Here is a 16,836-nt window from a genome sequence, read left to right as displayed (position 1 = left end):
ATCAGTTTTCAACGGTAGGATCAGGGGGTGAAAGAGATTGCAATCCAAAGTTCTGAAACTTTTCCTCCTGCGTCCCCAAAATATATGATAACAAATCTAGAATCGTTGTCTAATCTTATGTCTGTCTCCAGTTGGCGCAAGAATGTGAAATACCCGTAACACCCCGACCTCCTCTATTTCTCCCATACCAGACAGACATTGTCCTTTTCTACAGCTAATTCGTTCAGATGAGGATCCACAGCAAATTTTAAGAAATTGCCGTGGCAGCAATTTTCATTTGTAAGGCCAGAAATATGCCACGTCACTAAGGTCTTGTCTTTGAAAGAGAAGTTAATAAAACAAAAAATATGAAAGAAGACGTGGCATGTTGCTGACCTTACATATCAAAATTGTTGCACGGCAATTTTTAAAAACATTTAAAAAAGAAAAATTTTTAAAATCTAATAAAAATTCATCATTTTACCTATAAAAATTTGTGACAAAATGCCACATCATATTTTTTATTAAAAAAAAAAAAATGAAGTAACATCTTGACATAAACTTTTACGGGCAAAATATATAATTTTTATTAAATTCTAGAATATCGGTTTAATTAAAAAAAAGAAGTAGAAGCGAAACTTAATTAGATCACCCATTAGGGAATAATACTTATACAAAAATATACTTGTAAAAACATAGTAAGGACAAGACCATCAACGAAGCGAAAGAGCGTGAAACAGCAAAAGCATATTAGGCACGCTTTCATATCATGTGTAAGGTACAGATTTTAGTCCGTTGGCACTTCATTTTTACATGACAAGGAAGAAAAAGACTAGCTCCTAAAAGGCCCAGGCCCACAAAGCACGCTGGGCCTAGCCCATGGCATACTTCTGAGTCCAGCTCCTGGCAGTTGTCTCGTACTTGGCCCTGTCTGTCTTGTACATGTGTGCAATTTCTGGCACCAGCGGATCATCCGGGTTTGGATCCGTCAGAAGGGAACAGATGGAGAGCAGCACCTGAAAAAGAGAAACAACAACCCTTCCCACCAAATTTAAAAAACAGCAAAATGATGAAACAGTGAAGAAGGACACATCTCTTCTCAAGGCAAATTCTCAAGAATATGTTGTTTTATGCTTCCCATGTGAGGTCCATGCTTATTTTGGACAAGGAAAATTCATAATAACCTTAATAGTTTAGATGTTAACAAAGTTGTTAAAGAGATCAGGATTCAGAACCTTGGATATAGTCAGGGCAGGGCTCCACTGCTCTTTTAAAATGTCAAGGCATATGCTGCCATTGCTGTTTATGTTCGGATGAAAAACCTTGGTCCTAAAGGCAACCTGCAAGAAACATATAGAGAAGGTGGGAATAAAGGGTAAATGAAACTAATTATTGCACACTTCATTCCTAAACTATCAGCGCAAACAAATCTGAGAAAAAAATAATTTCATGTATAACGCTTAATTACTGAAATTTCCCAAGCAGAGGGTCCATTTGACTTGGATTAATTCCTCCCACGTGCCAAAAAATTGAATTTCATAAAAGGTCCAGAATTCACAGCAACATAATCCACCTTACTTTAGATATAAATATGATCTAAATTAGCATGTTGATTACTAAAGATAATTTTTTCTTTGGCAAGAGATCACTTCATTGTAAAAATAAATAAATAACAAAAAAAGTAATTTCTTTTCACAAATGACATTCCTACAGATCCAAAATTTTGACAATGATGTGTAATAAGTAACAACATAGTGTAGCCACCGGTTAGACTCAGGTGCATTCAGACAAGAACAATCAAATGAAGGATAAAACTACTTTACTGAACCAGACAATCAAAAAGGCAAAAATAACAAACCAAAAGCAAGAATGAAAGCTTGAAATTCCTAACATATAACTTTTCATTTTTTCGATTGGTAAGTTATACATGCAACAAATAGGTCTTGAACTCTTGACGTCATCCTTCATCCCAATTTTATGGGGAAGTGCCATCTAAGAGTCCATTGACCCAAGAATCATAGAATAGGTTTCTTCATTTCATTTTTCTTATTTTATTCTATTAATTTGAGAAAAATTTCTCTCTCCCCACTTTGGTGTCACTGAAGTTTATTTTCCTCTTTCTCATTGCCGAATTGGAGAAACAACAGAATCCATAAAAATTATTCAACATTCTTTGAGAAGGGAGGTTGCTTTGACAACTTAGAAATCCAATCTAGGTAGCACAGACACATTATGGAGAAGTTGATCATTGAAATTATAGCTGATACAACAGATATCAATTGTTTTCATAAAGTGGAATCCTTAAAGGGGTTTATGGAATTTGTCTCTCCCTGTCCAGCACAGAAGTTGTTCTTGATATGTTTTTAGCTAAAAGTTTCCCTTGCCATCTAAGATTAACTTTTTTCACAAATCAGAAGGCAAAAATAGACAAAATTGCAAAATAAAGGAAACAACCTCTACGTAAACATTTATAAAGGATGTGATGTGTCATACCTTAGGTGGTTTAAAAGGATAATCAGGAGGGAAATGAATAGTAACTAGAAAGACTCCCCCGGCATAAGGACTATCAGGGGGACCCATAATCGTTGCTTGCCAATGAAACATGTCCTCAGCTACAGGGCCTGTCAAAGTAAAAGATAGAAAAAGACAGCTTTATATCCCAAAATATTTCATTACCAAAAGACCTTGTATTGAACATAAAATTTCAGGTATAGATACTCTCTTTAATAAATGAAAACCACAAGCTTGATTGTTTTGACAAGAAAGTTTTACAAAATGAAAGATGACAACAGAAAAATCAGGCATCTTAAGTCATTAGGGTTTAAAAAAAAAAATTTTATAAGAAATCCAAATATTATTAAAAAAGCGCAAAGGCGCAACTCAAGCACATAGAAAGTATACAAAAGATACATCTAGCCAGAATGAGAAAGAAAATCAAGAAAATTAGGCAAATTAATATAGTCCATAGCAGCTGTCCAGTGGCAAATTAAAACTCTATCGATAGAGTTGCCATGTTTGAATACAAAACCCTGTGTGATTGGAATTCATATATAATAAATAACGTACATCCAATTGGCCTCTATTAATCGGAAAGAGCTAGAGAAAACTATGATGTTCCTAGAACACTTGGGAACTATTTGAAGAACCGGAGAAGTTAAAACCATGAAATGCAAATTTTGTTCAACACATGAGATAGTCTTTTAGTAACATTGCACTTACTCCTAAAAGAGGGAGCTATTAAAAGTGAGACACACCTACATTTATAAAAGGAACGGAAATTAAACATAATAAAGTATTGATGAAGTAGCTACAACCTCATATCTTCATAAGTAGAGGCATTAAAAATCTATGCATGACATGATATGGGTAAGAAGCAACTATGGTAAAGAAACAAAAAGATAAAAATAAAAATCAACATGGTAATAATAATAATAATAGTGATCAGTTCAGAGAAAGGAGACGCAACTTTCAGGAGGAATAATTTACTTTGCATTTTTGACCAATAAAAAATAATAATAAGATAAATTAAATAAAAATAATAGTAATACTGATTCCAATCAACAGTTCATGATGCAACTTTTGGGATAAATACTATGGACTTTCCACCAATCAAACTATGTTTAGCCAAATAACTCCTTCAACCCACATCTTAGACCAATCTATAAGTGGTCAAGCAAATAGATGAAACCCACAGTTTCGAACGCATGATGAAAACAAACTATTCCAACAAGTACATATTGAAGCTTGAACTAGGCATTCATCATAAAATAACATGTTTAACCCTCCATAATTACCACCATTTTATCCACCTGGCATGTGGTATGCTACTGCACGACTGGGCCAAAAACACTACAGTCTACACTCAATAATACTGCACTTGACAAAGAGCTCATGAAACCCGTCATACAATGACTACTTTTCCTGTTATTTAGATATTTACCATAGAGTTCCATTTTATTTCTTTTTTTGTTCCTCCTTTTCTGCGGCTGGGATAAGAACTTTTTTTCCATCTACAAGATGAACAAATTATACGAATAGCTAGAACTAGGCAAAAAACACTACACTCAATAGTACTACACTTGACAAAGAGCTCTCAAAAACCCGTTATCCAAGTATTAAGGAATACTTTTCCTGCAGTTCAGATAAGACAATACAGTTTTGTGTTTTTCCCCCTTTTTGTGGCTGGGATAAGAAAAATGTTTACAGATAAACGTTGCACACATTCAAAGATAAAGCTACATGACAATGACCCAGCCCCAAGAACATTTTCTAACCATGTCTAAATATGTTAGCACACACTAATGTATAACACGTCATGTCACAACCATGCAACCATGATTATGTAGCTTGTTGACTTTTTGGAATTTTCTGCATGAATCCCCTTTTTTATTAGTATTGAACACAATCGCACCAGTAAATATAGAAAACATTTTTCATCAAAGAAGAAAGCATTGCAAATAAATATCACGTCATCCTTTGAAAATATATATATATATATATAAGGTCCAAAAGATAGTACAATGAAAGTGGTCCAAAGATAGTACAATGAAAGTGGAGACTATTGGAGAACTTTATATCCAGCACTACTGTTGACCTAAAATATTGATTTTACTTATAGATATTGTTTAGACTTTTGAGGCATGTTTGAAACAAGCGGGACAAGTTATGCAGAGTGTGAACAAGAAAAACCAATCTTCATGCATTTCATTATTTGAGGATAAGCCCCCAAAAAATGAAATACTTCCCCTATCGACAGCATACAATGCAAAGACTGCTAAAAGTGTTGGCAGGGTACTCCATTTCAGTGATCAAAGACCATTTAATGTAATTGGATTTCCCAAAAAGGTACATGTCAGAGATGATTTAAGCTGAAAAGGCTTAACAATAGGAATTGATCAAGACCAATTACATCTAAAGTAAAACTTGCCATCTTAAGAGATAGCCTCATGTTTGTAACACACTCAAAGCTATGCCACAGCCACTAACTAAGCTCAGCCAGACTTCCACAAGTATTCAGCATCTGTTTCATCCTGTAAAACTAATCTTTCCCGCAAGTTGCAACAAAAACTCTTAAACTTTACCTATATGTAAAGCAATCACAAAGAACCACCCAATGTTATTAACAAGATACTTCTTTATATACATAGGTAAGGAAAGTTAGCAGATTCAGCATTTCCCCCACAATCCAATTCAAATTTTATTTTATTTTTATCCATCGCCACGCTCACGTAACTATCCAGATGATGCTATACCGAACAAGCTCATGCAATTACATCACACCAAACGCTTTCATTGCATCTAAATGCTTCCAATACAAACATTAAGATTACATAGAAACCATAAGAATTAAAAGTAAATCCCAGAAATTAACCACATGTATAACAAAAAATACATATCTTAATCAGAAAATACAACTCAGATCCTCAAAAGTAAGAAAGATCACAGATCGAGCCTGGAAAGAAGCTTACGACAATGGAAACCAAAGAAAACCGTAAAAACAAGCAACGTAAAGAAAAATAAAACAACAACAGAAGAGGTGTTTGTAGAAGAAGATGGTACCAGCACTGCAGGAGGTAGGAGGGTCTTTCTGGAGGTCCTTGAGCTCCTTCAAGATCCGCTTCGAAGCCATGGATGAAGCTCGAAATCGGCTCCGATCTAAAAGCGAGACTTGAGAGAGAGAGAGAGAGAGGGAGAGCAAAACTCGACGAAACGTACAAACGATGATTAGAGAGAGACACAGAATTCAAAGTCCATTTCCTTTTTCATGAGAATCTGGTTCTCGTTGGCTGAGATAGAATTTGGACCGTTGGTTGTGACTACTTCCTTTTGCAAATAAATGAACGGCTGTGGCTCGATGAGAGGAGAATTGGGATTGGCCTGTGCTTGGTGATGGTTTTGTAATGCCCACTTGACTTTTCGACACCGGGTTTTTAAAGGCCCACTCTCAAATCTCAGCTTGTAAGTAAATGGTCCGTGTTCAGTTAATCTGCATATTGCCATTATAGTGGAAAAAAGCTTTTATTCCATTAAAATAAATCCAGGAGAAAAGGTTTTAAGTAAAAAAAAAAAAAAAAAACACAAAAAAAAGCTAAACTATGATTTTAAAGGTGAAATCTTAATTTTACCAAATGCTTAAATGCATTTTAAAAAATTGCGTTTTCAAATCGTATGTTTTAAAATCGCTATTTTTAATCGCACTTTTTTGAAACTGCAAATTCAAACTGACCTTCAATTATTATTATCTTTTTTATATACACATTTAATAGGACTTCATACAAAATAAATAACCAAGAGTTTATTCAATTAAAGGGCTATAAGTCTCAAGATTCCCAACCATTAGACAGCTACTTCATAATTGTACAACCGTACCCAAAAAGAAGGGCGAGGCTTACATGTGGTACTATAGAAGTACTACAATCTGCGGTAATATGGGTTGGAAGGCTAAGATCTTCCCCTTCCAAGGGGATTTTAACCCCAAAACGGCAGTAGGAAAGGCTTTTTTTTAAAAAAAAAATTGGGATGCCTGTTAACTCTTTTTCAACTCTGTTTTATGAGTAGAATCTTTTCCTTTCACATCTCCACCTCATTTTCTCTCCTCCGCAGTCCAAATCTCCTCCCTCGTCTGCCACCCAACTCCAGCGCCGGCGTCAACAACCTCTACCGCTGGTTCTACGGCACCTTCCAATCCGACAACTAATTCCTCCAGCTCGTCGCTCTCCGCTTCCTTCCCATCATCGCTGGCATCTACCTCTCCTGCGTCCATCGGCACAAGCACCGACACTTCAAAACCCACACCCTCCACATCTCCACCATCTAATTCCCTCTCCAAAGCCCCAATCAGCCATTCAATCACTCTCCTCCATCCTCCCGGCCTCAACCCCACCTCCTTCTCTCTCCTCCACATCTCCAGAGAAACCATTGTTGTTGCTTGGAGATTTTGTAATCGACTAGCGTGAACTGAACTAGGTAGCTAGTGATGGGAGTTGGTCAAATTTTGCACATGATTTCTGCTATGTTTAGTAATGGCCTTAGTTTACCAATGAAAACTGCACATTGTGATAGTTTTCTGTTTCTATAATTCTGTTATGGCCAAACCGGTGCCTATGCCGATGCCGGTCCCGTCCTTGGTGGGGCTGGTGGTGGGTGTCGTCGGATATTCCCAGAGGGAAATAGGAAAAGCTGGAAAGCAAAATCCTTTTTTTTTTTTTTTTTTTTCAATGGCTTTTAGATGAGATCTGAGGTCACCGTCGTTTTATGACTGCCGGCGTCGACAAGCACCGAGAGTTTGAGATTTTGTCAATTTTGGGTTTTTTTACCCACGGCGCACCAGAGGGGAAGAGAGAACAAAGTTGAAAAAGAGAACAGAGAGAGAGGACGTTTTGGATGGGAGAGTTAACGGGCATCCCTTCCGTCAAATTTTTTTTTTTTAAAAAAAAGCCTTTCCTACTGCTGTTTGGGGTTAAAATCTCCTTGGAAGATCTCAGCCTTCCAACCCATATTACCGCAGATTGCAGTACTTCTAAAGTACCGCATGTAAGCCTTGCCCCAAAAAGAAATACTAGGTGCTATTCTTTTATTTGGATCTGGCTTGCATGCGGTAATTTTCATTGCTGTAGTGGAAAACGGTAGCATTTTTCACTAAACGGTACCGTTTTTCACTGTTAAAAATTAGGTTTAAAAAATTAATAATAAAAAATTCATTAAAACTAAAATAATAATTAAAAAGCTAAAAATATTAAAAAAAAATTATTTAAAAAAATGGGCTTTCATTGTTCCAGGTGACGGTTCATCATCTTCTCCGGCGGCGGCATGTCGAAATCCTCCTCCATTTTTCCACATGCAGACCTTGAGAATGTCACAAGAAAAAAAAAAAAAACTCTATATTTGTGACCGTTTATGCAAGATTTTGGTGCTCACATTTGAAATCTTGAATATTTCTCCATCTGGGTTTTCAGTGTAATGCAAATTGAAGGTCCAAAACATGGCCAATCTTGTTCCTGGTGTCCTTCTCAGGCTTCTGTAGCACATGAACACAGACATAAAGCTTGCTGGTGAGCACAGATCATCTCTATTGCAAGTTGTGGGCATTGTTCCGGCGCTTGCAAGTGGTGAGTTATTCTCAAACCAAGGTTTTTACATCAATGGAGGACGATTTTGACATGCCGCCGCCGGAGGTGGGGATGAATGACGATCTGGATCTGCCGGACAAGGGCCCCATTATAAATGTCACATTATAATGTCCAAAAAAAAAAAAAAGAAAAAAAGTCACATTTCACGCATTTTTAGTGACATAGCATATGGATAATCCTGTGAAAGGGACGATTCAAATTTGAAATTTGAATTTCAATTCTCTCTCTCTATCAGACACGTTACTAAATATGGACATTATATTGCACTGTAGCATGCCTCGTGCAATTAACTACTTGTGGGCCACAGATATTGCATGCAATGTAAACAATTAATTGTGCCCGATCCCCATCCCATGGTGACACTTGAACAGTTGAACTACTATTTTTCTCTTCAAATGGTCACTAGTTGGTTTGTAACAAGGATTTCATTTAAACATGTTTGTAAGTAGAGCTACAAAAGCAGAAGCTACATTTTAGCTGACATTTTCATACTTTTGATTAATCGTAATAAACCTAATCTGTGGGCTACTCACCAAACTGATTGATGCTATACATTTAAAAGTTGGAAACATCCAACCCAAAAAGTCGTATTGTGCTTTTCCTGAACCAAGTCGTAAGTTGTAGAATATCAAACAAATGAACACATTTTACTAAATACCACTAATCTACAAACAACAATTAGGTGATTAGTTTCGTAAGACATCTTGGAGACACATGGCAGATATCATATCCCTCTCTGATCAGCTCTCTCTCTCACTATCCTTCCTTTACATGTTGCACCTTTTTTTCTTAAAAAAGAAAGTAGATTAATCAAAATATAAGACGTTACATCTTATTCCAATTTCGTAATTTCGATTCATTTGCTTCTTACAAACAAATGGCAGCCTGGCAGTTCCATCAGGAACCCAAGACCCCAACCTCCGACCCCACAACAACCAAAGAATCTCTTGACTTATTTAAGAAAAACAAAAGAAAGACAAGACACAAAATAAATATATATATATATATATATTAAACGATTTGCCAATCAACACACAAAAATTAAACAAACAATTAAAATCCAACCCCATAAACAAAAATTATGTGCATCCCACTATACATACACACAAGAAGGATCCAAAGCTTAGGCATGGACACAAGTCAGACTGTTATAGATTCCCTCCATTCCAATCTCCCTTTTTCTTTGTTTTTCTGAGTAAAAGAATATGGTATACGTTTATTTTAAATATAAAAAATGATCAAACTAGCTAACGTTCATGTGTTGTGTAGGCTCTGTTTGCCAGAAAATTTGCCGATCGTCTTGTCAAAATGATATATTTCACTCTTCAACCAACCAACCAACCATCACCCATCTCCAAACACGACAGCCCGGGTCATCAATGTATGTTTATCCTGCGGCAAAACAAGAATCTCAATCAGAATTGTCAGTCCATCATCAATACTCTCAAGACACACACCCACCCGGCCACCCTATGTAATCAAAATCCATTAATGTAAATAAAAAGCTGTCATTGGTTACCCTGTTGCTATCATATCATATGGGATGGGATTCATAAGCCCATGTAAAGCTGATGGGCATTATCAAAAGCTCACAGTTTCAAGCACAAAACTAAATGCTTAATTGCACAAAAATCAAATATGGGTCGAATTGAGAGAGCAATTTGAAGTTAAAAATGTTACCATTTGAGGGTATTGATGGTACATTTGGGCATGACACCAGACTCGAGCCTGTTGAAGCTCACACCACCACACAGGACCTTCACTGGCAGGGGACCTATCCTAGCACCATTCACGATCAATCCCACCCCGGTCCGAACCTGAACGTTGACCACCAAATCCTTGCTGAGGAAGCCAGCCTTGAGCCTCGTGCCCTCACCGTCGTCCACCAGCTCGTTCCTCACCCCAGTCTCCACCTTCAAACTCGTCGTGTTCTTCCTCTCCTGCGTGAACCCAGCCACGTCCTCCGACCCCAACTCCGTTCCCTCCTCCCCAGCCGTCAGCGCCACGGTGCTCTTCTTGTAAAACAACGACAACTTGCCGTTGGGGTTCTTCACCTCCACCCTCGTGACCGTCCGCGCGTCCAGGTACGTGCCGTCGGGCTTGACGGTGACCTTGAACTGGTGGATCCGAAACGACTGCAAGTGGAAAACCGGGAGTTTCGGCACGAACCAGAGGTATAAGAGGCAGAGAGCGACCGCGGCGATGATGATTAGCACGAGAAAGACGACGCAGAGACAGCAGCAGCAGCCGCGGAAACAGCTCTTGCGCCGCTTCGTCGGTTGGAAGGAAGACGGGAGGACCGGTTTTCGGGGTGTCGGTCTCGGGCCCGGTTGAGCCGGGACTGTCGGGTCCCGGTATCCTGGCGGTTTTTGGAGCACCGGTTTTTGTGGCTGTTGGTTCATTTCGGAGCTTTGTTTTCTGGGTGTGGAAGGGAATGATAATGTGAAAAATAGAAAATTTGTAATAATTGAAGGTAATCAAGGAACAAATGGATGAATCAATTTTTGGGTTTATAGAATTGAGTTCGTAGAACTGGATTTAATGGTGGGTAATTTCAGAAGAGAATGGATTGGATTGAAAGTTAATAAAATCTGTGGACGGAAAGCGATGAAGATGGTGAAGATTAGTTTGATTCTTCTATTGCCAACGAAATTTCGTTGATAGAAAACCGATCACTCTCAAGTTTGTTCGTAAGATGTGAGAAAGAAAGCAGACGAAAATGCAGGGAAGTTTGAGAAAAACAGAGAAATGACACGCAATGAGGATCAAACCTCGAGAGAGAGACAGAGATGCATTTCGGAGAAGGAAAAGAAATCCACGAAGCGGTTGGAGACAGAAGAGATCCCAATTCTGATCCGAGAAAAAGGAAATTTTGTGAATTGTGAGAAAGAAAATAAAAAGGAAACTAAATTGAGAAAATCGGATCACTAGGAGAAAGTCTCGCTCTGAAATATATATATATACCAGAGAGAGGTGGGAGAGCTGTCTCTCCTATGAAAGGGTTTCGGGGTAGCAGTGGCAGAAATTCAATAGCGAGACTCACGCGCGGCGTTTAGGTGCTGACATGGCGGGAAGGTTTTCGACACTTGTGTAATGTGATATTGTGATGTTAAAGTACCTAATACCTTTAACTGTCGAGACGGAGTCGTTTGTTGGGAATCGGAGAAATTTTGGTTATTTTTATGTCTTTTTTTGTTTTTTCTAAATTCTAAAGCTTACCCTCGGCATATCCGGATCCCATTTAATTGAAGAGAAATTAATAATTTTTTTAATTATGATACTTAATTTTAAATTTAATGATTTATAAAATTATTTAAACTTCGATAAAACAAAAGTCAATATTTAATGCCTTAGTTATACAAAAGCAGATGACATTTTATAGACCATTAAATTTAAAATGAAATATCACAATTAACAATTGAAGAATCTTTAATTTTTCCTCAATTAGAGAGGATCTCAATTCTATACCCTAATGGCCGTGGTCGGCTTTTTATCTGGAATGTAAGAAAATTAAAAAGCTAAATTTAAAAAAATAATAATAATTAATTATTATTATTTTTTAATATTTTTTTATATTTAATTTATACTTGTTTTTAAAATGAACCAAATATTAAATTCTTTATATCTTTCTCTACTTTAATTTTTTTTTTTTTTTCTTGTTAGTGAGAAATAAGGGAAATGAGTATATAAGTTTAAAAAAGAGCAAATAACTTGTATATTTGGGCTCTTTTAGTATTTGAAGAGATTCTCTTACAAAAGTTAAATTTGAAATAGAGTATAAAATGTGTTAAATGTTTATTTTTTCGAGTTTTTTTCTCAAATTTTTAGAAAAAAATTAAATTAAAAGAGTTCAATAAAGATGCTGTAAGAGATATAGAATAGAAAGAAAAAAAAAAAAAGTGCTTATTTTTTGGGAAGGTTGATTTTAATCGTTCAATTCTAATTCCATATCAATACTTGCAAATCAGGTAAATGATGTTTTGTGTAGTCACTTGTATTCCTTAGAGGATGATCAAGTGAATGGCATATTATATAAAGTAAATGCGTTCTTAGGGATTGTGATAAGGAGCGGAATTAAGATTTTAAGTTTATGGTGGAAAAAAAAAAAAAAAATTAATGGCATATCTTAAAAACAATATAAATAATTCTAAAATTTGTAGCCACCGATAATGTATTTGGGTCCGCCTCTGAATGCGATGATGCTATGGAAGAAAGTGTGGTATGATAAATAACAAAATTGGGACATGATGGAAGTTGTCCATACCAGTTTGTTTATAAAGTTTTATTTTATTTTATTTTATCACATCAAAAGTAAACAAATCTAATGAACATATGAGAGGGCTACTAGCCTAATACTCCAAATTGGGGCATGATGGGAGTGGTCCTGCTCATCATATCGTGGATGAAGATTGGACCACCTTATATTCCAATGACCCAAACATAAAAATCATTCGTTTTGTCCAAGCTATTTTTTGGACCAATTGGAAGGTTTTCAAAGTTTTTATTTTGGCAATGAAGAGTCCCATGATTCATAAAATTAAAAGCTTAGACAAATACCCATATTTTCTTGTTTTCTTTTGTAAATGCGTAAGAACAGTAAACAGACTGTGAACTAATAACAAGTCATTGTACCGATTAAATACAGGTGGCGTTGTGCCGGTGTCCAAGAGAAGTTGAATGCTACATGTTCCTCCACGTGGGACATGACCCACTCTGCTATTATCCATTTAACTTGTCTTCTAGCCAAAGACAACGTCACAAACAGACGCAAAAACTGAAATCCGAAGGTGTTTATTAACGTGTTTTCGAGGAATTGTTTATTTAGAGAACAGATTCACAGCACGCGGCGTGCGTGCTGTTTATCTTTACCCATTTATTTATGGGTAAAGATATAGAGCACGCCCGGCGTGTTCAACAGTGAAGCACGCCGGCCGTGATTTTTTTTATTATTATTATTTTATTATTTTAATTTTTTTGACCAAAAAAAAAAAAGTCTGGCGTGCTTCAATTTATTTATTTATTTTAACTTATAGAAAATTAAAAATGCTTTCGATTCGAAGTGGATCATGCTGAAAAATTGGTTTAGCTTGTTAAAATTTTTATTTTTTCTTATCAAATAAAAAACATGAACAAACAACATAAATACATTTAAATATGCTTCACCAGAAACAACTTGGTCCAATAGAATTGAACTCTTTTGGACGGTTGATTACTCAAATTAGCTAGAGTGGCATTAGCACTTTATAAGTGAGTCAGGCCTTTGGTTGATCCTGGTTGTTTAGAATAAGATTTTGTTAAAAAAATCAACATTTTCTTCACACATTGTGGAAGGCCACTCCTTAAGTTGTGTTTGTGCTGTACTATTGAAATACTTAATTTATTCTCCTGCCAAGGAAGTGCTAATCCAAACAACTATTAATTGATATAATGTCAAGGGCCACTAATAAACGTCAAATGTTGTACATTCAAGTCTTATAACTCTAATGTGTTGTTATCTTTTTGATCTTGTATTGTTTTAGTGTTTTCAAGTTATAAATGAAGATGCAAGCAAATTCCATTAATTTTGTGCTTAAAACATGACATTTTGAGATGCTGAAGAAGTGAGCTTAACAAACCAACTTGGAACACTTTACAAAGAAAAGTAGAAAAAACAGTTTTAATAGAGATTTATATTAAAACTGTTTTTTCTACCTTTCTTTGTAAAGTTATAATTGGCAATGGACCTTCTCTTCAACTGCCTTGCCAACCTCGACTTGCATTCGTCATCAAAACTCATTCTAGCCCACAGCCACAAACACTCACTATATTTGACGTTTTTTTTACCTAAAATTAGCCAAAACACAAATGCTTTAAGAGAATATTACCCAAATAAGAACAATGAAGAAAACTAAGATTCTTGCATGCAAAACCCATTGGTGCCAGTGGAGTTGGTAAAACACAAATGCTTTAAGAAAACCCAGATAACAAAACAAAATATGAACCAATCCCTAGTGCCAGTGAAAAGCTAAGCTCTGTTTCGTTACCAAGAAAGTGCGGGAAAACAATCTGGTTGTACAAAATATCAGACATTTCAACGTTTGAGAGTAAGGTCCACTCAAAAGAGCCCAACATGACTCCTTGGCTCACTTGAGCCAAACAAATTTACCCTTTTTTTTCTTTTTTCTTTTATGGAGCATATAAGGAAGCAAAAGACATAATCTTTAACTTACAGGTTTTCACGAGAAACAAACGGAGGAATCACGCAGGGGATGTGGAGGTCTCGATTCCCAGATGCCAAATGCAAGCATACGCCCATAAAACCTTCAAATTCAGAAAGGAAAACAAAGAGTTGAGAAGAAGCGCAGACAAGACGGGGGCTTTTTTGGCCCAAAGCTTCCCATTGGGTCCAGAGGTTTAGACGACAACGTTTTGTTTAAAAAATGTTTGATCAAATATGAACCATTGATTTTTCTACGACATATGGATCCATTCCGATTCTACGTCTTGGTCTTTATCTTTAACATCTTTATTTTATTTATTTTTTATTTTTTTCTCTGAAGAGCATTGTTAAGGTACTAGGATTCCACCCAATTTTGCTGTTGACATTGTTGTCCACATATACCTATTTGTTTGGACATGTAAGCCCCATAAGAATTATGTCACATTTTTTATTTAGATTGCTAACAATTTAGGTAGTAAATTGTTCAAAATCCAAATCCTACATACAACACTTTTACTTTATTGGGCTAATGTTTCAGTGTTCATCCATCCTCATTAAAAAAATAAAAAATCAAGAGTTAAAAGACATTGCCACATTAACCCAGTGAAATTTTAACAAAATAGGAGTTTAGTATTTAGTATTACTCTTCTTGAGAACTAGGCAACTTGCAGTATTTTCTAAATTTGTAAATTTTGCAATGTACCATATTAATCTATTACTTAATTGCAATGCCTTCTACAACTAGTACTGTTTGGTAAATACTAATGAAAGAGGGGTTATGTGCGTTTTATCTGACCAAAAATAATAAAAATATTTTGCCTAGGAAAAAAAAAGAAAAAAAGAAAGCCAAAAAAGCCTCACACGGTTGTGGGTCACCTCTAAACCCACGGCTGGGGTGCATTTTGCTCACCCACCGCTTATCGATCAAACCGCCCCACCACCACTGATGGTTAGATACTAGGGCAGAAAAAGAAAAAAAAAAAAAAAAAAAAAAATTTAAAAAAGCTTGCCAACTTTGTCGGGTAAGAAGGCAAAACGGATTATAAAATGTCGGTATCTTCTTTTTCAAAACCGTACTGAATATACATCTTCAAAAAACTACAAACAATTCAACAATATAACATTTATTCCAATCTTCCGGAATTTTACTCTCTTTCTCCAGGATTACCCTAATAAAATGCTCAAAGAGAGAGATTTTAAATGAAAAGCAAAACATTTTATTCGCAAAGCAAAATTGGATAAGAAGAAAACCTCAAATGCTTGATTAAATTCATGTTGTATGAGTCTGCAAACTATTCTTACTTTCAGACAATCATTGCTTGACTTATTTCAGGCTTAGTCCTGTATTTTACACATATATCTTTTTGATGCATGATAACTCACATAAATCTTGATCCATGAATCCTCTCAATCCTATTGTATATGTCATCTCTTTGACTTAATTCAGGTGGAGATCACTATCCACAATCTAGTCATGTTAGATGGAGGGTTGGGTGTACTTAATTACCAAATATGGTTGGACCAAACCCTGGGGCTGACAACCTAGTCCAATTGAAAAATCTGCAATTTGCAGTGTTTGTTCTTTACTTAAACCTAACATTCTTGATGCATTTTCTTGTCAATGACTATCTGGTAAATGCTCATTATTTTTCATTGTTACCATGGCCTCATGACTAGAAAGAACCCTATTTTTATACCCTAACCACTATTTTTGGCCCGAAAAGAAGTGTGAATTTGGAGGGGGGTCGTTCAGGGAAAGAATGGAAAAACTGGGTTTCTTCAGTTCGTTAAGAGCTGAGTTTGGAATGTAAAAATGGAAACAGCAGAGCAAGCACACATAATCGAGAGGCTGCAAACAGGGTAACTACAGTACAAACAACAAAACTCAAATTATATCTGAACAAATTAACCAGGCTCAACAACAATAAACTCAGCAAAGAAGGACAACCCAGCAACAAATTAGACTGACGTGCAGGATATAGCCATTGCTTCAGTCTTTTTCCATTCATCTCACATCTCAAATGATTCGGATGAAAAAAATACCCAAATCTTTCAACATTCTTCAAAGGACCCAATAGTGTTCATAAATTAAAATAGCAATATATATATTTATTTAAAGCAAAAACAAAGAAATACCCAAATCCTTCGAATAGCCCTAGATTTTGCAGGTGTTTTTATATTGTTCTCCAAATTAATCTAAAAACAAACTGGTGGAGGAGAGAGAGGGACTACTTACCGCCAGTGGATGAAAGAGAGAGCATTCTTCAACGCCGGTGGAAGAGAGAGAGACCTTCTTCGACGGTGGCCGGTGGAGGAGAGAGAGACTACTCGCCAGTGGAGCAAAACCCGTTCTTAGGGAGGGAGGTAGGTCGCCGGTTGCCGGAACCCTTGCGCCGGAGTGAGAGAGAGGGTAGGCGACCTCCGTCGCCGGTGGCCGGAGTGAGAGAGAGGGTGGGCGAGGGAGGGAGAGCGGGATTTCGTGGTTTTTGATTTTTACAATTTTCAAAAACGAAGCATCATTTGTATATT

The 16,836-nt window shown here is 36.4% G+C and overlaps 2 protein-coding genes across 4 annotated transcripts; both read right to left on the bottom strand.

Moving 5' to 3' along the window:
- Nucleotides 1-697: 697 nt before the first annotated feature.
- On the bottom strand, nt 698-5,839 carry LOC132186832 (ubiquitin-conjugating enzyme E2-17 kDa-like). Its single transcript, XM_059600924.1, has 4 exons — nt 5,539-5,839; nt 2,473-2,600; nt 1,215-1,319; nt 698-995 (listed from the first exon to the last, which is right to left on the bottom strand). Exons 1-4 carry the CDS (start codon nt 5,606-5,608, stop codon nt 852-854), a joined length of 447 nt encoding a protein of 148 aa, XP_059456907.1. The 5' UTR covers nt 5,609-5,839; the 3' UTR covers nt 698-851.
- A 3,167-nt stretch (nt 5,840-9,006) lies between these two features.
- Nucleotides 9,007-16,812, bottom strand: LOC132187440 (NDR1/HIN1-like protein 6). 3 transcript variants are annotated; one of them, XR_009440832.1, is made up of 3 exons: nt 16,544-16,812; nt 14,318-14,408; nt 9,007-9,500 (listed from the first exon to the last, which is right to left on the bottom strand). XR_009440832.1 is itself a non-coding variant. In XM_059601751.1 (2 exons), the coding sequence occupies exons 1-2, from the start codon at nt 10,508-10,510 to the stop codon at nt 9,485-9,487; spliced, it is 738 nt and encodes a 245-aa protein (XP_059457734.1). In that variant the 5' UTR covers nt 10,511-11,327; the 3' UTR covers nt 9,008-9,484. The 3 variants fall into 3 exon arrangements, 1 of the variants encoding a protein (XP_059457734.1); XR_009440831.1 differs by lacking the exon at nt 9,007-9,500 and adding an exon at nt 13,826-13,931; XM_059601751.1 differs by lacking the exons at nt 14,318-14,408; nt 16,544-16,812 and adding an exon at nt 9,789-11,327 and having other exon boundaries at nt 9,008-9,500.
- Between the last annotated feature and the right edge of the window lie 24 nt (nt 16,813-16,836).

This window comes from Corylus avellana, chromosome ca7, assembly GCF_901000735.1.
Source record: "Corylus avellana chromosome ca7, CavTom2PMs-1.0".
NCBI classification, from domain to species: domain Eukaryota; kingdom Viridiplantae; phylum Streptophyta; class Magnoliopsida; order Fagales; family Betulaceae; genus Corylus; species Corylus avellana.
The sequence above is the reverse complement of the archived record's forward strand: the minus strand, read 5'-3'. Positions and strand labels throughout refer to the sequence as shown.